The sequence below is a fragment of the Dromaius novaehollandiae genome, unplaced genomic scaffold (assembly GCF_036370855.1).
Source record: "Dromaius novaehollandiae isolate bDroNov1 unplaced genomic scaffold, bDroNov1.hap1 HAP1_SCAFFOLD_32, whole genome shotgun sequence".
NCBI classification, from domain to species: domain Eukaryota; kingdom Metazoa; phylum Chordata; class Aves; order Casuariiformes; family Dromaiidae; genus Dromaius; species Dromaius novaehollandiae.
In genome coordinates this window covers 277,937-301,138 of record NW_026991447.1, presented here as the reverse complement: position 1 = coordinate 301,138, position 23,202 = coordinate 277,937, and the positions used below count along the sequence as shown (strand labels likewise).

General features: G+C 46.3%; 1 protein-coding gene across 3 annotated transcripts in view; it reads left to right on the top strand.

Moving 5' to 3' along the window:
- LOC135326611 (phosphatidylinositol 4-phosphate 5-kinase type-1 alpha-like) overlaps positions 1-22,709 on the top strand; it is a 30,596-nt gene extending 7,887 nt beyond the window's left edge. Inside the window, exons 1-15 of one of the 3 annotated variants that reach the window (XM_064504430.1) lie at positions 3,590-5,208; positions 5,406-5,440; positions 6,225-6,314; positions 8,929-9,059; positions 9,471-9,588; positions 9,822-9,974; positions 11,207-11,506; positions 12,123-12,328; positions 12,985-13,068; positions 14,054-14,102; positions 14,361-14,445; positions 14,771-14,908; positions 15,792-15,921; positions 19,342-19,426; positions 19,993-22,709. In XM_064504430.1, the coding sequence (XP_064360500.1) occupies positions 6,225-6,314; positions 8,929-9,059; positions 9,471-9,588; positions 9,822-9,974; positions 11,207-11,506; positions 12,123-12,328; positions 12,985-13,068; positions 14,054-14,102; positions 14,361-14,445; positions 14,771-14,908; positions 15,792-15,921; positions 19,342-19,426; positions 19,993-19,995 (1,572 nt within the window). In that variant the 5' untranslated portion in view covers positions 3,590-5,208; positions 5,406-5,440 and the 3' untranslated portion in view covers positions 19,996-22,709. Of the gene's footprint in view, positions 1-3,589; positions 5,209-5,405; positions 5,441-6,224; positions 6,315-8,928; positions 9,060-9,470; positions 9,589-9,821; positions 9,975-11,206; positions 11,507-12,122; positions 12,329-12,984; positions 13,069-14,053; positions 14,103-14,360; positions 14,446-14,770; positions 14,909-15,791; positions 15,922-19,318; positions 19,427-19,992 lie in introns of those variants that run through there. The other 2 variants (XM_064504429.1, XM_064504428.1) reach the window with 2 other exon arrangements.
- Positions 22,710-23,202: the final 493 nt, after the last annotated feature.

Here is a 23,202-nt window from a genome sequence, read left to right as displayed (position 1 = left end):
GTCACCGGCTTGCTGTTGTGGACACATTAGCAATACCCAGTAACTTTCGGAAATGTCTTGCCACATGCCTTCATCAACAAGCTCATAAAACAAGCGTATGAGAGAGGGAGAAGGATGCGCTAATCCAAAGCAGTAAAATCAGTCGTGCATACATCAACTGTGGCTGCTGACAGTTATCAAATGGTGGCAGGAAAAATAACTCTGGAAAGGAATCCGCAAAACGTAAGAATTCTTTATCTAGAAACTGAATCCACAACTCTCTCAGAGCAACTTTGATGCATTTGGTTTAACGTTCTTAACATAATTTATTGGGACAAATCCATTGATGCAGAGAGCTTCAGAATATTACTCACTACTTGGCCTTCTGGCCAAGATTAAGTGTCTGTAAGTGTTTTATCTTCCTCTGGAGGTCTGTGTTCTGCGTTGGCAGGGGCGGACTGAATGATCTAATGGGTTTTCTTCCATCTCCAGCTGCTATGATTAAGAGTGTTGGCTTAGACTTTTAGTTTAGGCTAGACTTGCACAGTTTTCCATAAGAGCTTCCTTGGAGAAGCAAATGAAACCCTTAGGCTCTTATCTCCTAGAGCTGTGGAAGAGGTTTTCATTGTGCGTGACCTCTGTTGCGCAAAGGTGGTGTGTTCAGAAGCGAAGCATTGTGGAAATAGGATTTCTTTTTATGTTTGTGTAACTTTCTGGACAAAAATATCTCCTGTTTCTTAGAGTAGCTGAAGTACCGATTCACTTGCAACAACTGCATAACCTTTTTGTTTTTTCCTTGTATAGATTTCAGCTTTTTGTGCTGCTCAGTGGTATCATTTCGAAGAGGTAGATGTATTGCATATATATGCTTGAAAAGCATGGTTTCTTCCTCTCCAGTAACCAGCAGTAAAATGCCACATAATATAACTGTCTTGGCTTTTGAGGACTGACAAAACTTGGTGTCCTTTTCTAAATAAGCTTAGTGTAAGGCTGCTGCTGCTCTCAACGAAAGCTGCTGTTTTATTGAAGTGTGTTGTGTAAGCGCTCTCCTGACATCTAAACAGCTTTGTGTATCTCTGTGTGCACCAGCAGGATTGTTCCAGCGGGGCTTTTTGCTTTCATTTCTGCCTGATTTGCACTTTGACAAAAAGAAGCATCTCTGCTATTTCCATTTGCAGCGACGGCCTTGGATTTGGGGGACTGATCCCAACAGGCTGTTTGGGGGATTCGCAGGCAGAAAAACGTGTGGGAGTATTTGTGTGCGGACAGCAAGTTGGACGTTTCTGGGAAGCCTCCAGCTTACTACGGTCTGCCAGTTAGTGTTCAGCAGACCTAATGTTTTGGACTCGCAGCAGACTTCTGTACATGTGCAGAAGCGTTCTTCAATGGCGCTGTGAAATGCAGGGAGAGTCCAAGAGAGAGAATCTTCCAAGTTTTGAGCATTAAGAGAGGACCTGTATGGGGAAAACCCAGCTGCCTCGTATCCGCAGAGGGTGCAGCCTCTCTTGTGCTGGCCATTTGTTTGGGCAAGATGAAATCCCAAAGTCAGGAGGAAGATTGAGGGAGAAGGGGAGGTGCATGGCAGTGTGATACGTTCTGGCGCTCGGCTTGTCGTGCTCGGCCCCTGGAGAGTTGAGCTGATGATGTGTTTGGGTGTGCTAACGTTTTCACTTTTTATTTTTGTCTAAAACATGAGGCGCAGCTAAAATCTGTCAGAGCAGCTCTGTTTAAAAATAGAGTGAAGCGGGTATTTGTCCTGGCTAAATCAAATTAGTGTGTGTGTTTGATAGAAAAAACGAGTTAAGTGAGGATCTGACCTGAATGTCTCGTTACATGCTCTTTTCAACAAAATGTTTGCCCAAACCATTTGACTAGGTGCCATCACCACAGCTTCTGTTTAGCTTTTATTGTAGTATTTATTTCATGGATGGTAAGAATATACTATCTGTGCTGGCTGAAAATAATCCAGGACAGCTAAGGCCAAAGGAAGGCAGACGGCTATTTACTTAGCTGTTTACTGGAAGCTGAATCAAGCTCGGAGGAATGCTCTGAAATTGTCCTTAGGGATTGGTCCCAGAATCATGAAAGAAAGAAAAAGGAAACTTTTGGGGACATAATGAATTCATTTTTGGACGTAATGAGTTTCTAACCCCGGTCTGTTCCCTTTGTCCTAAAGAGACCTGCCAGAATTAACTGTTTGGATCTCTTAACAGTGGCCAGTCTGGGTCAGAATGTTTTAATTTTATCTTAAAGATACATATAAACAGATCTAGAAGTATCAGGTTAAGCTTTTTTGAAATGATTTTGTTTTGTTGCTTTTATGCCATGGAATTTAACACCTTCACTTCTCCAAGCAGTGTGGAAAAAAATGTGTATTATTGGCCTTCAGTATTATTTCAGACTTATTATTTGCCTTCAATAATACAAAGAGGAAAAAGGGTGGAGATGCTAACTGACAGCTTTTCATATGGAAACCTCTGAGTTTTGTTCTGACCTCAGCTAGTGACACTTTCAATAACCAAGAAAGCTTGTGTTTGCAGGCAGTTCCAGCGCTTGCAGAGAGACGGGTAATACACCGGTCTGTAGCCGCAGTCGGGTCTTGGAGCTGCCCATCAGCTGCATATTCGTTCCTGCACTTGGAGTGTGAATAAGCGCTTTTGTCGTGGGCAAACAGGAATTGCCTCTTTCCCAATCAGCAGCAAACTCATCTGGAAAGCGGTGGGAGGGAGGGGTGCTTCCTGCCTCGGAAACGGGGTGTGTTGGGACCGGGACCGAGGCTTGTGACCGCATGCAGCGACTTTCCTTTGTTGACTAACTTTTTCTCATCGTCGGCCTCTGATTTAGAGGCGCTTTGGAGTTGCTTCCCAAATAATTATGTGAAAGAAGAGCTTTCTGCAGAATGAAAGTGATCTTTCTAGCAGGGAGGGAAGGAAAAAGAGGGGTAGGTGAAGTGGAGGCTCTCAGCGCTGCACTGATATGCTGTATGCTTTTGTTCAAATACTGCTCGAATCCTCTGTGCCCCTGGGATGCTAATTCTTTCAGCTGAGGCTTGTTTTATATTCTTTTAATATTTGTTGCGTGTGATTAAGGCAGTATGGCAGACTTGCTGCTGGGTCCGCTGATGAGAGCGCTGTAGTCAAATCCTCATGGAATACAAGTTTGTATGGAAGATGAAATATTAACACAGCTAATCTCCAAGGTGACGAGGCTGGTGGTGCTGCTTCAGGATTGCTTGAATCTTGGGGCTTTTGGAGGTCCTGATTTATGCAATCGCTTACTTGAAAAGGAAATGGGGTTTAATTGCTATTGAGCAGGTGTTGTGCTGTAATGCCTGGGACGTGTCCTCCCTCCCTGTGTCCCGATGGATCATGGCAAGTTCAAAAGCCTTGTGGCAAAGCAGTGTCCTGTGCTGGAAGGCGATGGAATCAGGCTTTATTGGTGTCTTATTAACACACTAAAACAGGGTGCTGACTTCTCCGAGCGGTAATAAACTGTGCAGAAGCTTCCTTCTGCTGGGAGATGCTCGCTGCTCCCAAATCTGTTCTGGTCTGTAACGAGGGGAAGGAAAGTAAGTGATTTATTGGGGCTCTTGTCTGGTGGGTAGCCTTGTTTGGGGCTTCCTGGCATGAGGATGGTAGGTCCGATGCTAGTGATACTCATGGCTTTGAGCTACTGTCTGCAGCGGACTTCGAGCAGGCCTGAGGTCTTGTCAAGATCCCCATCCAGACCAGAGTTCACCACTGAAGTAACAATGAAATCCCCCCAAATTTGAGCCCATAGAAATTCTGGGAGCATCAGATGTCCAACTGAGCAGTGGCAAAAGGTTGCAAGAGCTTGTGAGAGCCTGGCAAGGCCTTGGCAGCGCAGGCAGCTCCAACCAAGCGTGGAATTGCCCATCTGTTGCCCCGCCGGCCTGCGTAGCCACGAGCCGTTGCAAGCACGTGGAGCTGTGGCATCGGCGCCCGCTCTTTCTGCGGAGCACAGACTGTGTTTGCAAGGATGGGGACGGAGAGCCCGACGTGAGAAACTTCAAACCTAGAAATCAGAGCTTGTCAGGACAAACTTGCTTGTCTTTAAAGGGAGATCGGGAGGTGGTGAAAGATGGTTAAAGCCACACTTGCTTTGTTTAGCAAAAAAGCGTTTGTCACAGATTTTTCTTTCTTGTTTGCTTGTTTAATATGTATTGAAATGAGAACTTTGATCATTTGATAAGGGGATCAGAGGACTGCTGGATTTTGCTGTTAAGTACCTCTGTTCCTTTTGCTGAAATGCGATTTTTGTAGAGCTGTGGTGCTTGATGAAATCACAGTGTGAGTCTTTACACTGCCCGTAATACTCAAATCAAAGGGGCTTACTTCTCTGCTAAAGGAGTAGTGGATGGGTTCAGAGCTGCTGTAATGAAGTAATGGAGCAACGCTAAAAATCTGGTAAAACAATTACTGCATCTGTGGGAAAGAAACTCTCTGCTTACCCCTTGGTACGATGCGGGTGTCACCATTGGAGGGGAGGGAGCGGTTTTATAAGACTGTGGTCGTGGCTGCCGCATAAAGAATCTGCTGTTGTGTCTGAGACGGAAAAAATAAAGAGCCTGTCTGCCTTTTTTTGGACTGAGGGCAAAAAGCAAATGACTGTTTTATGCATCCTCCTGGTGAGGGCAGTGTCTCTGTCCTGCAAGTTCTTGGCCTTGCCAGTGCTGGTCTCCATCTGTCTGGTGGTTTTGCGGTATAGACAAACTTCGCAAAGGGTCAGCATCATGTAATTGCTTTTTTTTCCCTCCCATATCCAAAAGAAACCAAGACTGGAATCCAAGCTTAAAAGATACAAGCTAGTACATCATCTCAGTGTCATTTAACACCACTGTTGTCTGAAAGTTTCTGGGCTTGGTTTCAAGTGGAAGGCTTGATCTGGGCCTTTTACTAAAAGGTCCTGGAGATGAGTTCAGTATAAAGTGTGGTCACCTCTCCTGTAACACTGCAGAGCTTGACTGAAGAGTATTTGGCCCTCGCTGGATGCAGCAGTTCTAATTAATAGATGGCAGTAATTCTGCAAAGCTGTGTAACTCCATGGAAGTTGGGAAAGTTACTTCAGCTGATACCACCTCTGAATTTGGTCCTGCGTGTTCGTGCACAGCCCAAGAATTCCTGGAATCCAGCTGACCTGGGGAAAGCAGACGATAGCCAAAGGTTGTACTGTGGTATCGACACAAAACTGAGTTTGGATGGGCGAGTGGTAAGCGGAATAGCATTTCCTTGTGGCTTGACAAAAATTCTTGCTGCTGTAAGAGGAGAAGCTAGGGAGAAATCAAACGTGAGTCAGTGCTTTTTAGATGGTTTAAAACATTCAAACCAAAGCAGAATGTCAAGCTTTTTGGTGATGCGTAATAATGCATAATTTTTTTTCTAAGTGTGGCTTTATTGTTTTGACAGGATCATCTACTTTCAAGAAGTCACTCACCTCAGAGGTAAGTTCCTGATTGACAAGCTGGTGTATGTTCCCTAGCTAAGAGAATGCCCTCTAAGGTATGGCTCAAAATGCCTCCTTTCAGGCTTAAATATGAACGGAGCACAAGTAGCAGACCAGGCATTGGTAAGGTTGCAGTAAGGTGGAGAAGTTCGTTTGGGAAATGAGAGGATCTCTCCTTACAAGGAGAACCACCACTTAAAAATCCAGCTTATCCTGAAACTGAACACTACTTGTACCACCAAAACACTGAATAGGTACTCTGCCAAAAGCAAGAATTTCAGTTCATTTGGACCAAGAAACACCAGTGTGTTAAGCAGAAGGCAATGAGTCAGGCATGAATTGTCACGGGGCGCAAACTGAGGTGAAGGAAAGTATGGCAAGCAGTTGTGGTTGGTCTGAACTCAGAGACAGTCCATTTATGATGCTGGTGATGAGGAAAAAATAAAACAAAACCCCAGACTCCTTCCTTGTATAAGAGCAAACCCAGATGGTCTTACATGAAGATATTTCTCCACTTAGTTTCCAGGCCTGAATCATATAGGAGAAGCCAGTCAGTTCTTTGAAAGCCTTTTAATGCCATTGTATTTCTGAAGATGAGCCTATATGGTATCCTCCTCCTTTCACATGCATGTAGGGACCTGGGGCTTCAGTAGCATGCACTTCACAGTTTCCATCTTTGAGAATAGCAAAGTTATGCCATGTGGTTCTGGGCAGACATAGGCCTCTAAGACACTGTTTTTCTTTAAATTCTTAGTTCTTACTATCTTTCTCTGCCATCCTAGATGCCAGGTTCTTCTGGACAGCCGGGCTCACAGACAATAAAGAAGGGGCATAGAGGAGTGGATTCCACAGGGGAGACTACCTATAAAAAGGTGGGTTGCCTCTTGCACAACTCATCTAAACGTCCTTCTCCTGTTTGCAACACAAATGCTGCCCAGAACACCAGCGTGTCTGGCGAGGTTCAGCATTAGGTGGTGGGTAACGCCTGTGAGTTGCTGAAGATGATCTCAAAGGGAGCACAGCCTTCCAAGCGTGAAAAATCAAAGGACTGAGTGTGTACTTCGCAGACAGCTTCTCTGCTGTAGCCTTCTAAAGAGGGAATTATTTTTAAACTTTGCCCATTAGCAACACTTCTTAGGCCTCTTCTGATTTACTGGGTGCTTTCTGGGCACAATAGCTTCTACAGATCTTGTGGCATTACTGGAATTTGCTTGACAAAGGGGAGTTTGTCTGTGTGGGTTTTTTTTTTTTTTTAACAAGCCTGTAAATGTGGGTATTTTGTGGATGCTCCTTCCAGGTTGTTGGACTTCATCGGGATGTGCCAACTTTCTCTGAAATGAGATTAGTTTTAGGGTACGTTTTAAATGGATAGTGATTTGGCACAGGCATTTCATTGCTTTACGTAAGTGCAGCTTCTGGTCTGAAATCTCTAATCCAGATGTACTTACGTACCTATCTGTTAAGGGATTGGAGTGAATGGGAGGAATTCAACTGGTGTTTCTACAGAAGCTGGCTTTTGTTATAGCGCCTTTTGAAATTGCTCGTGTCTTTAAGTTTGGAATCTGGCTTCCAGTTTCCCAGCAAGTTCAGAGGTAGAAAGTTGACAGCAGCATTAGTAGAGAGAAGATAAAAGCCAATATAAATGCCTGAAATGCTTGCTTGCAAGGATCTCAGAAACCTGGTGGGACACTACATGGGGTTTATCTGGCAACGAAACTAATGGACAGTCTGTCCTTTTTCACCCTCTGCTTTTCCAGAGGTCGTAAGTTGTTTTTATAATTCTTTGCTGTGTAAAAGCAATTGTAAACAGGCAGCCAGCTGCTCTGCTGATCTTGCTGGCTAATAGAAGAGAAAAATACTTGTTCCTTGGCAACCTGACCCTGTGGGCCTGTGTTCACAAAAAAGGGAGCAATGCTGTGCTGTGTTCATAACTTAGGTTTCTCAACAGTAGGACTGTCCTTGGGGCTTAAGTACGACTAGGTGGGCTGAGCATGCTGAACTCAGATCTCAGTTTGCAAGTGACTTCAGCCTGAAGAGAGTTAAGGAAGGAAAGCGTAATCAAACTCTGCTTCCTTCCCCAGCAAATACTGAAGTAAAACAGATAGCTGAAGTAAAAAAGGATGTTGTCTGATGACAAGGTGGGGTTGCAGCAAGTTTTCATTGCTCTCTTCAGGTAACCATAAGCAGATCTTATAGCTATGATAGGAAAGAAACAGTTAAGTGTCCATTTCACAAGGTTTCATGGAGAATGCGTGTCTGGGAAAAAGCGTGAAATATTTATCCCTCAAATCTGGTCTCAGATGCTGAGATATCCCTCTGTTGCCAAATGCTTTGATCTACAGTGATTTCTTGCATGTGGTAGGGGGCTGAGCTTTGTTTAGCTTGAGGAAAGACACAAGCTATTTGGATCATGAGCCCTGGATCTTGTTCTGGACTCAGTTGCTTTATGTATAAGCCAAGTGAAATATCCACAAGCTGCAGCGCACAAATCCAACTTGCACCTGCTCTGCAGCCTCAACATTTCCAGCAGGCTTTGCAGCAGAGTTCATGTCTCCATGCTCAGGGAATTAATATTAGAGGTGTTGAGCAGGTCTTAGCTGGCTGTGCAGGGAAGGACAGCCCATAGCATGAGCTGGATCAAGGCATGTCTCTGGTCTGAGAAGAGATCCTGTGCTTTATAGACAGAAGAGGACTTCTTGATGTAAGTAGCTGTTACAAGAACCCAGCCCTATGTTGTTCTTGGACAGTCCATGCAGAGGATGCAGGAGCGGGATTCGTGTCTTTGCTTCTCCTTATTTTAAAATGACAGTGAGCCGTTTAGTGTTAAAGAACCACAGTCTAGCAAAAGAGTCAAACAGAGGGATGACATAATGCTGGAGCAGAAGTGTGTTGTGTGCTGGCCATGTGGCCCTGTTGAAGACCTGAGTCTGTGCCCAAGCTGAAGAATGTCAAACTTTGAACCATGTCATCCCAAGACCTGGCAGACCAAGGTGACAGGAAGCCTGTTTTATTTTCAGAGGAGGCACAAGATAACCTGTCCCTGGATATCTTCTCCCTCTGACTGTAGGATGTTGAGATGAGCACGGTGGGAGGAGGAAATCCAGTCTTTGGAGGACCAGCTGCATGGTGATTCCAGTCAACTCTGCCACCCAGAGCAGAAGAATCAAGTAGGATGTGGTCAGGGATGTAGACAGGTTCCTGGGTGAATAGGATATTCCCTAGTTTGGCAGCACCTTCAACATCTTGTCGTCACAGCTTACTTATGTCTAGTCATTTGTGCACGCTTTTCAAACTGCTATGGGACAAGGCAGCCAAAGTGATGTTAGTCAATGAGAAAAAATAAAAGAAGCCGGTGCCAGTAGGTGTAAAATACCCTAGCTGACTTAAACTTGTGGCTCTTTTTCCTTCTCTCGAAACTCTGCTCATACCTGTTGGCAATATGCTGCTCCACGTCATGTCTAACTCATTTGTTTCCTGCCCCACCAGACAACCTCATCTGCCTTGAAAGGTGCCATTCAGCTGGGCATTACACACACAGTTGGAAGCTTGAGCACCAAACCTGAAAGAGATGTTCTCATGCAAGATTTCTACGTAGTAGAAAGTATTTTCTTCCCAAGGTCAGTGCTTGTGTTCTCCTCTCTGCTGTACTTGGTGGTGAGCAGCAGCACTAGTTCCTAACCCTACTTGCGTGTTAGGAAGCAGCACCAAACTCGAACAGTTGACCCAGGTGTGAGCACAGCTTTCCTGAGCAGAGCTGCTGAACGTACTGCTTACAGATCAGCTCTGGTTCCTGTCTGCTGTCTTCTGTTTCTGAAGAACCCCAGCTCTTCCCTGTACATGACAGACCATTGGTTGTGTGAACAAATGCCAGTTTGCTTTTGTGTGTGCCTAGATGTGTCCCTTTTGGGTGGGTGCTTTCTAGCCTTTGGGTATGTTAAAGCCAGCCAGTGGGTGATCACTTCTGGGGCAGTCTCTTAAGAAGCCTTTCAGATACCAATACTTGTGTGTGTGCTTCTCCCTTTGATCAGTGAAGGGAGTAACCTGACCCCAGCTCATCACTACAATGACTTCCGGTTCAAAACCTATGCTCCAGTGGCATTTCGCTATTTCCGGGAGCTGTTTGGGATCCGACCGGATGACTATCTGGTATGTTGTTGGTTGGGCTAGGTTCCATTTCGTTGCATGTTCTGTGACTGGTGGCTTGTCCTCTTCTGCCCTGTCAGTGCCATGGAGTGCTGTGTGGCCCCATGGCAAGCATGGCGGTGGATGCTGCCTATGTCCCTAGGGTTTGCCTCTGTTAATGTTTAAAAGGAAGAGCCTGTGCACTCAGGTTTCCTGTTGATCTTTCACCTCTGCTTTTCTCATCCTGTCTTCCTCAGTACTCGCTGTGCAATGATCCACTCATTGAACTTTCAAACTCTGGGGCCAGTGGATCCCTCTTCTACGTATCCAGCGATGATGAGTTTATCATCAAAACCGTTCAGCACAAAGAGGCAGAGTTCTTGCAGAAGCTGCTACCTGGCTACTACATGGTAAGTCACTTGGGTGAGGCTTCCTCCGCAAGCTAGGAGAGGGGTCCCCGAAGGCACGAACAGGACAGATGTTGCTGCGTATTGCCTGGTAGATGCGTGTGGAGGTTTGATCTGTGCCTCAGCTGATCGAGAGTAGCTGTGCAAAGCTGGGTGCCAGTCCTTCTTCCGTCTCAACTGCCCAGTGACAACGGTGACAAAGACGGTTGCTGAGTAACACAGGCTACCTGGGTATCACAAGTCTTGCGCGCTGCGCAGAAGTCTTGCACTACACCTTGCAACTTGGACTCTTTTGGAGGCTTGCGGGCTGCTTTGTGACCAACCGTGAACTGCTTATTGCTGCCTCGAGGTAGTTGCCGCACAGAGTCACGCCCGTGGTACTTTGTCTTGCAAAGCTGCACTTCTGTTTCCCTTCCCCTTCTCGGGCCTATACTTGGGTCTGTCTGCAAAGATGAAGTATCCTGTTGATGAACTCTGATTTTAAGTTTCTATATATAGAGGCAGCAGCTTTGGGAATAAAGGCATGTTAATTTTATAAATGTGGTTACAGCAAAAAAAGGCCTTCTCAGTCCTGGAGCAAAATCAGATCCCACCCTGAAATGTAATATGTGTGTGATTTGACTGTTCTGTTTTCGTGTCCAGCCAGGCCCTTATAAGCCACCTCTGTGAATGGGAATCTAGCCAGGAGATATCCTTAATTTACAGAAGTGCCTTGGAATTTTTAATGCTGTCGGGGTTGCTAGCTGAATTCCCTAAACTGCTTCTGGACCCACAAGTATTTTTGCTTTGATTGTATCCCAGAACCACATTGTTTTTCTTCAAAATTCTGTCTAGTGTCTTCTGCACCCATCAGTTTTAGATCAATCCCTATCCTAATATACTTAGCTTGACCTAAGTGCCAAATTTAAAAAAGCTAAGCACAAAACCATCCTCTACCCTGAAGATTCCCTGGCTTAGCCTCTGGCAGGTGATTGTGTGAGTGAGCAACAAATTCCTTTTGCATTTATGAGCTTTATCTGAACCATTCAGCTTTGCAAAGAAGTTGTTAATAACTGTAGGCATCACCCATCTGTTCCCTGTGTTCACCTTGCCTCTTGGCTTCTTTGGCAATTGCTTGAACTCCTTGCCAGCTGTGTTTCAATGTAGAGGCACAAGAAGGAGCAAATAACTCCTCAAACTGGCACGTGAATCACCAGAATGGCTTTGAAAACGTTTCTGTCTCTTTGGCATTTCAGAACTTGAACCAGAACCCAAGGACGCTGCTGCCAAAGTTCTACGGCTTGTACTGTGTCCAGGCTGGGGGCAAGAACATCCGCATTGTCGTGATGAACAACCTGCTGCCACGCTCTGTGAAAATGCACCTCAAGTATGACCTGAAGGGCTCCACTTACAAACGCCGAGCATCCCAGAAGGAGCGGGAGAAGGTCTTCCCAACCTACAAGGACCTGGATTTTATGCAGGATATCCCTGATGGCCTGTTTTTAGACTCTGACATGTATAATGCTTTGTGCAAAACATTACAGAGAGACTGTTTGGTAAGTGAGGGGCAGTGTGGAGAGTTCTTTCCCTTTCCTGAGCCTTTCCCAAGAAAAGTGGGCAGCAGCCACCATCCTTGCAGCCTCTGCCTGGGGTGTTAACTAGAGAACTCTCTCTTTTATTTTTATTTATTTATTTATTTTGTGTGGGTGGTGGTGGCAGTGGCATGGACAAAAAACAGGACCTGGAGCACAGTTTGCTTCCATGTTTCCAATCTGAATTAAGCTCAGCGCAGCCTCTAGAGGGAGAGGAAGCAGTCTCTTCCCTCCCTCTGCCAAGATTGTGCTCTGGAGTAGGGCAAGATTCTGGGAGAGGGGCAGGATTGCTGGACTGAGTCCAGTTTCAAGTTCTGAACTGCCTTTGGGTAGCTGTGCAGAAGTCAGTGTCTTCTAGCTTGGATCCCCGTCTGCACAAGAAGAGTAACAGTGGCTTTCCTGTAACCCTTTTTGGCACCTATAGATGAGCTGGGTGTGCACAAGCTGCGGATTAAAAGCCATCCCCTCAGTATACTCTGGGCTCTCAGCAAAAATGCTGACTACGCTTGTGAAACCATCTGCTCCGACAGTTTCCCTGGGTTTGCAATACTGAATAAGCCTTTGTTGACTTCCTGCCCAGGTCCTGCAGAGTTTTAAAATCATGGATTACAGTTTGCTTGTGGCAATACATAACATTGATCAGGCACAGAGAGAGCACGCGATGGCAGATGGGACATCCCAGACTGATACACGACGACCAGCTGCCCAGAAGGCCCTCTATTCCACAGCCATGGAGTCTATCCAAGGAGAGGCCCGGCGAGGTGGCACCATAGAAACTGATGACCAGTAAGTCTGTGTTGGTGTTGCTGCTCCATTATTGTGAGGAGTGAGGGGTAAAATCTAAGCTTGGCTAATGAAGACCAAATTTAGATGCAGAGTGGGCTGTATATGATTGCTGTCGCACTGGGCAGAGGTCTTGATGTCATTACTTTTCATACGAAGCATTTGGCTTCAATTCCTCTTCCGTAATATACAGAATGCTTTCTGGATTTCCAGGTGGCTTTTGAGTTGTCTCTGCCCAATGGTTATTTGCAGCTTTGAACAATTATTTCCATCCCTCTCTGAGGCATAGTAATTGCCTTGCTGGACTAACGGCCCATAAAGTCCAGCTGCCATCTTCAGTGTGGACAGTAGTAGATGCACTTACTGCTTCTTCATCTCTTCTCATGGGCGAGTTGGGATTAATCAATCCTCATCTACAATAAAATCGGCATACAGAGGGAAAAGGGGATCAGTTCTTAAGAGGTTTAGCTAACTTACCAAAATAGCATTTTGCTTTGACTTGTCTTCCCCAATTTGTTAGCTCAACAGTAGGTGCCTCCTGCACGTTGACACCTGTTAAATAGCTAAATAACACAGTACTCGGCCCATGCCAGGCCGCATGAGAGAGGCAGCGGGGTGTGAAAATACTGTTTCATGTTTTTTGCCCTGCCCTTTTCTAGGATGGGAGGCATTCCAGCCCGCAACGCAAAGGGGGAGAGACTGCTTCTGTACATTGGCATCATTGATGTGTTGCAGTCCTACAGGTAAGAAACCTTTAATGACAGCTGTGTATTACCAAAGGGTGAAGTTCCACTTTACAGCATCGTTTGCCCTTGCTTTGGGCATCAAGATTGGCTTTCAAGAAATAGTTCAGACACAAATAAACTTTTTTTTTATTGACCACCTTAATTTCTTTTTTTGTTTGATGTTGGCATTTTGGGATCACTTTGTGGGTCTTATTTACTGTGTTTACTTCAGGTTCCCAGAATAGATTTATTCTCATTAAGTTTTTTTCTGTGCTGTGGTTATTGTATACAGGGAGTGTGCAGGAAGTGGCAAGGAAAAAAATAGGTGGTGGCCTAAAACGGCTATAACCACTCCTCTGTGTGAAACAAAAAATAGCTGCAAGACTTTATTTCTATTAAAATGCAAAATGTGCAAGGTTACATACGTAAAGTCCCTGTCAAAGTCACTGCAAGTTAACTGCCCATGTTAACTCTGCCTGTGAAACTCTCCCCTTGGGTATCTTGCCCTGAAACACTGAAGCTGTGGTTTCATGAGATGTGAAGGGCTGATCTTATGGCCATAAGGGGCAGGACTTGTTCTGCTCCAACTCTCCTTCTCTCTCAGCTTGTGCTGACTCCGTTGCTTTTTGGACCTGCCTTCAGTGTCACTTGATTCACTCACCCAGCGAAGATGGGACAGTTTTCTACTGAATTAATGAGCTCTCAGAAGGGTGCGGTGAGGAAAGCTGGTATAAGGGAAGTGTGGGACTGAATGGCAGGGTAAGGAGAGCAAAACCACCCACCTTGTGAGAGTGTGCAGGTATGGCCAGAGATCAGTCCAGGTGTCTGTGGAACAGTCTTGGAGAAATGGGGTAATTAAGAGAATCTAAAGCCAAAATAATTAGTAGTTTGGGATGTGTCTGCGACTGTGGTCAGAAGCCAGGCTTGGCACTGAGTGAGCATGATACAATGCAGATTATGGAGACCTGGGGTTAAAATTGTTCTTAATCCTCTCCTTTGTCAGATTTATCAAGAAGTTGGAGCACTCTTGGAAAGCCCTTGTACATGACGGAGTAAGTAACAAAAATACGCCTTCTAACTTTCAGCAGTAATACCAATGTCTCTTTAAACTGTCTCCTGTTCTTGGTCCTTCTGGGCGTAGGATCCTGCGTTTTAAAGGCATGTCTGTGGTTGCCCCTTTACATAAAAGGAATACTTTCTAGGTACCCTCAAAAACGTGGGTGTTAGTAGTATTGTTCATCTACATCAACAAGTTGAACACCTGTTAATTCAGATTTGCACATTAATGTTTGTCCCTTGGACTTTCTTAGGACACTGTATCTGTGCACAGACCCAGCTTCTATGCGGAAAGGTTCCAAAGGTTCATGTGCAACACAGCGTTCAAGAAAATACCATGTAAGTACCTCTGTGCAGAGGCACCCCCACAATTGCTTCTGGTTCAATTCTGCTTCTCCCTGCTCGGCAGCTGTGGTTTGGGAAGATGAATGACAACATGTAAGAGCTTTTGGAAGTCCTTGTGCTGCGTCACCTCTTGCTTCCTCCTAGTTTGTTCTTGCCACACAGATGTGACCTTACAGGAGCTGTTTCATCATTTAGCATGTTCCTTCAGAGCACAGCACTTATGTCAGACTCTGTCACTGAAAAGTTGCTGTGTTGGGTCTTTTACTCCTTCCTGAGAAGAATGCATTAGTAAAGTGCTGTCTTGGCTTTTGTCTTTAAGTAAAGCCTTCTCCTTCTAAGAAGAGCCGGTCTGGCACAACAGTTCCTCGGAGGAGCTGTCAAGGAGGAGCGCCTTCCCTGTCACACATGTCATACGAGACAAAAGCACAAGTAACAACAGAGGTGGATGTGGAACAAGGTTGGTGCCTGGACTTAAACAAACAAAAACAACAAAAAGCTCTTTTTAAGCTTGTATTTGTCATCAAAGCTTGCTGCCTCCTGCACTGGGCAAGACACCTCCCTGTTGTTTTGTAGACTTGCTAGGCGACCTGTTTTCTGGGATTGTGGGTGTGTGAAACCAGATGGGGGCCATACCTGTAATACACCAAGGTGCATTTTGAGGGCACTAAGGAGGTCCAGAGGGGCAGTGAGCCCTTCATTTGTGCCCCTCACAGTCCATTGATGCATTTTTGGGAGGATCCTTCTAACCTGATTTCCTTGATGTGAGGAGAACAAACTGTAGGGAGATGGTTTTTTCATTTGGCATAATTATCTTGTCGAACTAATTGCCTCAGGAAGCTGCTGAGGCAAAGAAACTGGCAAGATTAAAAAAGGAGGAGGAGCAGCTTGGCTGTTTCCAAGTGTTCTGTTGCATCAAATGCGGGACAGGATGAGGAACCTCATGTTTCAGTAAAAGCCAGTCTTTGCTCACAACCAGGATGAGACCAGGTACTACTTCATCTGTCTTCGTAGGATCTTTCAGCTTCCTCCAAGCATCCAGTGGCCCCCACTCACATGGGAAACTGGTTGAGGCTGTGTGGCAGTCCCTGTGTGTATGGTCTGTTCCCAACAGCTCAGGCCCTTGGGGGTTTGAGTCAGTGGAGAAGCTGAACTAGATAGTGCTGTGGAGACTTAGATTCAGAGCAGAGAACTGAATGCAGGGCTGGTTCTTCTGTCCTCGAGTGTTTTAGATGTCTCTGATGGGATCCAGCGCAGATCTCGACCCGTGGCTAGTGTGGGAACTCATGCCCCATGGTCCTACTTGTTGCACCGATGATGGAACAGTCTGTGCTTTAACCCAGGTTCCCACCTTGGTCGTCCAGATCTCCTGCCCAGGACGCTGCCGGTAGACGAAGCTAACAGCGACTCTGTCGCAACGACCCTGTCCACCTCTTCCTTGGGCAGCGGAGGCCTCAACTCGCCTGCAAATAGGTAAGACTGCTGCTGTTCCAGCACATGGTAGGCCAATGGCTCCTGCAGGTTGGGTTCATGAGCTGTGGGAGGGCTCTGTGTTGCTTTACGGGATGTTTGGGTTTTTGGCATGCTTGCAGAAATATCTGTTTGAGTGGTCCTTTTGTGTTGAGCAAGTTCGGTTCTGTCAGTTCGAGCATGTGCAAGGGGGAGCATTGTGTCACGATTCCTGTGTGCAGTCCTTTACAGATGACGTGATCTTGCATCTTCTGCTTGGGCTGTGTGGGGGTTGCAGTGGCTTTTGGTTCCTTGTTCTGTATTTAATGGCTTTGTTCTGGACTTGAAGGATTTGTGTTAATTAAAACGAGTTAGTGAAAGTGTCCCTGTGAAAATGTATGTGAAGAGCATTGATGTGCTGTTGGATGATCCTGAAAGTGACCTGCTTGCTGCTCCTCCCAGAGCTGGGCTCTCTTGCATCTTATTGATTTGATAAGTGTCGAGCTCCTACAACTCCTTGGGAAAGGAGGCTGCGGGGATGTGTGCAGGTGCAGTTCAAAATATCTCAGAAACAAGAGCATGGAGAGCTGTGAGGGAGCTTATGGCTGCCTTTGAATGTTTGATTTGTTGTCAGAGGGGTAAGACTAGCAGATATGAGGAGGAGCTGTGGTCAGAGGACAATCCCTTTCACAGAAGTTGTTCTGCAGTGTTAACTTTTCTTCCTGGAAGTGACTGGAAACAACTTTCCTCGCTCCTGACCCATTGCCTGCAGAACGGCACTGACTGAAGTGTCTGCTCTGCCTGAGCTAGAGGAAAACAAGATACAATTATAATTAACACCTCTTTTTCCGCCTCTAAAACCTGGAAACGTCTTGGTAGGGATCCTAAACCAGAGCTGCTCCTTTCCAGTATGTTGGCATGCCTGAGGCTTGCTTTCTTTCTATTTACTTAACTGCAGGTCTCTCTCCTTCAATCTCTACGTAGGTCAGTGGGCGTACAAGTACATAAAGCTGACAGCTCAGCAAAGGATTTGCCTAGAACAGCTCCTGGCCTCTTCTTGTCTAGGTGAGGGGAGGAACCAGACTTTGCCTGAAAACTTCTCCTGTCTAGAGGGTGTTATTCAGTGAGACTTGTCCTGCGACTTGGCCTCGTGCTTGTTGCTGGCTGGTGGTTGCAGAGTTCTTGAACAGTCAGTTCGCCCCTAAAAGGCAGCACTTGAACACAGTGGGCCCTGTGCCAAGACTCAGCAATCCTTAGCATGTTTGCTTGTTGTATGGTAAAATGGCTGAATGATAAAACCTTTCAAGATGAGGTGTCCCCCTTATAGGACATGGTGCTGAGCATCCTTTTCTGCTCAGGTATGTAAGACTAAACCTGCCTGCTCCACTGAGTTGACTCTTGAGGGTGGTTGCCCAGATGCAAAGCCTGCTGCGTTTGCCTCCAGAGGGGAGGACAACGCTTACCGTGCCCTGCAGGCACACGAGTGTGCGGTTACTCTTTGCCGACATCCCATAAAAACAAGTGCCGGCAGGCTGTGGCACTGAAATCGAGGACACTGAACAGGCCAGTGCTTTCTCACATGGGGTCTTTAGGGCCTTTGAACTCTGAGCTGCTAAAAGCAAGCCTGTTGTCAGCAGCTTAAATCCACTTTTGCGGCCCTGGAAGATATGTAGAGCTCTGCAAACCCAGCAAAGAATGAAAGCAGTTTGTAGAGTGCTGGTTTCTAACATCATAACTTGTTGAATGGCTTTAAACGGGGATTTTTTTCTTCTCTACAGAATTAGCCTGTCTAGTGGGGTGTTTACCACCCTTTGGGAAGGAAAACCTCTTAAATCTCTGCAGCCCTGTACAAAGAAGAGTGATCTCACTTGAAATCTCTCCAGTTAGAGCAGCTTTCAACTTCTGCTTTTGCAGGGGTGGGTGTGGGGGCTGGACAGGATCTGGCCTGCTGCAGGCCTGCCTTTGAAACATGAGCTCAGCCTTTTCTTTTTTGTGCTACGACAACCTCAGCCTGTGCTTTGCAGCCCGTGTCCTCAGAAACGTTGCTGCATGCCTGTTTGCTGCGTGCTGAGAATGTACTCTTAATGGTGGCGTAAGCAATGCCATGCAGGCGTGGGTGCCCTCGCAAAGTGGACAGCCAAGCCCTGCTGCTTAGCGCTGACAGCTGGTTCCCCCTGTCCTGCCACCTGGGTAGGGAATTACTCAGCCCAATTTAGTGACTGATCCAGCATGGCAAATCTCAGAGGTCTGATTACTTCTTGTTGGCAGTAGAGCCCAAGGCTGTAGAGGTGAGTGTGATGCTGAACAAGTGAGGAAGATTTCCCTCCATATGCAAGGCTCCGATAATAGCCTGTTCGCATCGTGGGAAGGGCAGAACAGCTGGGACTCTGCTGGTTTGCAGCCCAGCTCTGTCATTAACCTCACTGGCAGAAGTGTGCTGGTGTTTGAGACACTTAGACATCACCGTGTGTCACTGAGAAGGTAAGTTTCTAGCCCCATGTGCTGTCCAGCATCCTGTGGCAAGGAGTTCCAGAGGCTGATCTGTTTTAGAGGGGCATTTCTTTTTCTCTTAAGCCCTATACTTGATTGCCTGACCCTGCATTAGGACACTGCTGCTTACACAAGCTTTGAGAGGAATTCTTGCACTGTAACTAGCACTGAGCATCCTTGCCTTTAATTTCTGCATAGGTCAGAATCGGGGAGTTACCAGTCAGAAAGCTCAACAGAAGATGTAGCCAGAGCAGCTGAGAGTAACCATGCAAGTAGGTGAAGCTTAATCTAGGCAGAGAGATGGAGTTTTGTGCTCCTTGAGGACACTCATGTCTCCATTTGGGTTAAAGAGATGCTGTTGATCCGAGGTTGATCTGTGCTGTTGATGTGTGTGGGGTGCTGTGTAACCTGATGACTGAACAGCTTGATGCCTTCTGCACGCTGGCAGCAGGAGATGGAGCACTACCAACTAATCCACTTCCAGCAGGCTGTGACAAGCCCTGGGTGTTAGCTGCGGGCAGGCTGAGCACTCTCAGCGAAGAGGGGCATGCCATTTGTAGGCAGTCATAAAACCACCTCCACTTAGTCATCAGTGTAACAGAGAGATGTTGGATACTTTGTGCCTGCACTGTTTTCACCCGGGACCATTTTCATGTTGATGTGCTTGAAGACTTCTGTAAAGAGGTGTTGCTGCTTAGCTGGACCAAAGGTGCTTATTCCTAATGTTTGAAGTAACGTTTGCTGGGGGAATGGTTTTCTAGGTATTGTTTTAGATGCCTGGGCCAGAAGGGATAACGCTGCCTGTGACCCTGTAATAAATCTGCCTAACAAAAGCCTTTGTGCAGTGTTTGGATGTTCCAGTTTGCTGGGTACAGCAGGGTAGCCAAGAAATGTGACTTATTGATGGCTCATTTTAAAAACTGCTTTACAGGTCTCTCCCTTCTGTTTTCCCAGCGGTTCCCCAGGGCCTTCCATACCAGAGCGCTCCTCAGAACTGAGAGAACAGTTTGAAGACCTGCAAGAGACAGAGATAAGCTTTGTGAGTACTTCCCTTTTAGGGAGGAAAAGAGTGGCTCTGTAGGTGGACAGACAATTACAGGGGTTACTTTGTCTTCTTTGCTTGTTCTTGTGCTGGAAGCACCAGCATTGCCAGTTGTGTGTGAATCAACCAGAGCAGGAAGCAGATGTTACTCATTCCCCTCTGGTACATGTAGGCTCAGGCTGCCTTGTGCTAGACATTGTTCATGCTCTTGGTGAGATCTGCTGCCCCCAAAAGCCTTAAATTAGATAAGTAGAGAGGCAAAGCAGAGGCAGCTCACTTTCCTGAGGTCCCAGAGTGGGTCTGATGGCAGAGATGAAACCAGTTGAATCTGACCAGACTTATCTTCCTGTTCCAGTGGAGAATGATGAAATATTCACAGACCCGCCTGTTTCAATGTAAAGGGATGGTTCAGATAGGAGTACAAAAGCCTGAACACAACTAAATTCAACAGCTCCCATCACTTTGCCTCTCCCAGGGTGGGGAAGGCAAAGGAGACCTTGTGCTGCCCTTCCTCAGAGGAAGGCAGGCTCCTCTCCAGCATCTCCCCTCTTTTCTCTTCACAGTGAAGCAACACCAAGACAGTTGCGATGGAAGAAGATTGTTCTGTGCTCTGCGTGGTCTGTGGAGTCTGACAAACATTCAGCCCCTGTTGCTGATTTATTTTATTTTATTAGAAATCTTACCTGGACAGAAACCTAGAAGCTGGAAGGCTGGGCTACACTTAGCGGGATAGTATTAACAAAGACCGAGTCAGCCCAGCTGAGCCTCAGATGCCTGGAAGTCTCCTTACAGCGGAGCCCTCAAGGTGTGACTGTGTATCTGTGCTGTCCTCCTTTCTCCGAAGCCTGTTGGGAGCAAAGCAGGCTGTTGAGAGGAGGAGGAAATCCTCTGCATGGGCTCAAGTTCCCTGGAAAAGGGATTGATCTGACTTTCAGGGAGTTAGCAGCTTATGATGCCAGCATCACAAATCTGGCCAGAATGGGCAACTCTTCAGAGTCCTGGGGGGAAATGGGCATTAAAGCCTTGTCGGGGCGGTTTGCGACAGAGCAATGTGGTTTTATTTTGTATTTTAAAATGAGTTTTTAATTTAAGTGTTCCTTTGAATTCAGTCATATCAACTTCTTTTTAGTCCTGCAATATAGTCACTTTTTTTTAATAAATAGGCTTCTCAGTGTTCCACCAAAAAGTATCTCATTTGAGAGAGGCAGAAGGGGGGAGTGGAAGCTATATTGACCACAGATGAGCTTTTTCTTCCCTCCGCCAGCCATTCTTGGTTTCAGGATTCTCAACCTTGCATTGTCCTGAGACAGCGACGTGGAGAGCTAGGTGCTTCATCGTGGCGTGTTCCTCAGAGGACTTTGAATGTGCGAAGCTTTTAATATGTCAGGGAGGTTTTGGATTGCTTTGTCCCCTGTTTTTTAGACTAATCTTTTGTCCCTTCCCCACAAAGGAGAGATCTTTGTAAGGGGCACACTTCTTTTAAGCCTTCAGTATTTCTTAAGCAAATGGACCAAACCTAGCCTGCTCGGTTCCCTTCCCCCTGCCCTCCACTCTGCTGTTACATCCTTTTGTGGACACTACTTGCAAAAAACCTCGCAGTTTTTATAGCTCGGCTCCCTTTTGATAACTCCACTTGTATCTTAGCCAGCATTGTGGAGCCGTGTTTGACACCAGTGCTCTCGATGGCTTGAAATTGAGATTCCTACATAACTGGCTGCCTGTTCCATGCGTTGCGGCAGATTTTTGCCTCTGCAAAAGCATGGTGCACCTCGAGCTCGAGGACGCTGAGGGCTCGTGTCTGATTTAAAAAAAACAAAAACCTGAAAGGAGGCATCGTTCTATTGTTGCCATTTCCGTTGTGTGTGCACAAGGCTGGGGTGATGCCTCGCAGACACTGGCTGCAGACACTTATCTAGAGATCTCAGAGCAAATGTTGGCCTGATCTTTATTTTCACTAAATGCTTTTTTAAGAAATGAAGTGACTTCCCCATATTCCCAGTGGGTTAGAATCCTCCATCCTCTTTTTTTGTATATAAAAAAAAAAATAATTAAAAAATGTTTGCCCTTGCAATAGTGCAAGGGATTTCTATACTAATTAGCAATGATTGCTAAGGAAACAAAGAATGTAGTGGTGTAGAAGGGGATTTTTTTAGTTGATGTTTCAGAGCCAAGTCTCTTCCCACCTTCCACTTCAAGCTTTTAAAGTGGATGTGACAAGCTGATATTTTTTAAGAAAAAAATTTTTTTTGAAGACCAAGTGGAACGGCCTTACTCCGGTTGTCCGGATCCAAAGGGGTTTGGTGGAGTGTGAGAACAGTCTCTGTTCAGTGACTGGCTGTCTGGTTCTCAAGGGCTCTCAAACCTTTAAACACCAATTAATGTCACCACAAGACCTGTGATTGGAAGGAAGATCAGCTTGGGGACAACTGGAAACATCTCTGGTGGATCTTCCCTTCTCCCTCCCCTTTACCTCTGACTCTATCCAGCAGGTTACACTTTATAGCTGAAGTAACTGTCTATATTAGACACTTTCTTATCTTCCCTCCTAACTCATATTTTGTTTTTTGTTTTTTTTTACCAGGAGGAAAGAAAACCAAGTCTCAATTTTTTTCATGATTTACTATTTATGAAGTTGTATTTAAGTGTTTTATTCTGGGGATAGTTATTCAGTGAGTAGGGAAACGGGGGTGGGGGGTGGCATTTATATATCAGAGCTATTGACCTCTGCTTTGTAATGGTTTTTCAGAACAACTGCTTTATTTTTTATTTTTTGGCGCGTTTAAAAGTGGCAGGCAACTAGTTTTAATGTCTTTTTAAAAAACTCAAGTGGCTTTTCTCCATCGCGGGGGCTTCAGTTCTCTTGCCGACGGCTTGCTGAGTCGGGTAGGAATAAGGAGCAGCTGAAACGTCGCGCCCGGCTCCTGGGTGCAATGATCTCCCGCTACGGTCCCCAGCACCCCCGGACAGAAACGCTGGGTGAAGGGATGGAGAGCTGAGGGAGGCCAGACCTTTTTGTTGTTTTTGTTTCCTGCTCCGTGTTGACGACACTTTGATTCCACGCAGCAGGATCTGTTGCTTCTTTCTCAGTTCAGCAGGGAGGGATCTGCCCTGTCCAGCGCATCCACGTGGAACAACTCGTGTCGTGAATATTGTCATTTTAACTGTGTAATGTTTTTTGCCACCATCCGCTGTTAAAATGGATATTGAAAAACAAAGCTGTCTCTTCTCAGCCCGTCTTGCACAGAGATGCAATATACAGTATGCTACTAAACCCACAAAAGTGTCCGGGCTTGTTTTTTCTGGGGAGGGCGAAGTGGGGAGAAGGGGGACTTATCCGCTTTGCCTCCCGTGTAGCTCAGTAGTTGACAGAGTATGATGGATGGGGGGTGAAGGCTGAAGTAGAGAAGGATGTGGATGTCTCAGCTCCTCTGTGCCATGGGGGGTTAATTCCCCACTGTAATTAGAGGTGGTAGAAATGTCCCATTTTCCAAACTGCTGGTGGGGTGGAAGGCTGGGTCGGGGCCGGGAGGGTCTCTATGTCCTGGATGGGGCTTCCAGCCCCGGGTAAGTAGCGGGATGGTCCCAGAGGGTCTCCGAGCCCCTGAGGGTCTTGGTGCCTGGGGCAGGGCTCCGAGTCCTGGCTGGGCAGAAGGATGGTCCTGGGGGTCTCCGAGCCCCTGAGGATCTCCATGCCTGGGATGGGGGTCCAGGCCCTGGACAAGCTGCCAAATGGTCTCAGAGGGTCTCCAAGGCCTGTGTTCAGTGTCCCTTGG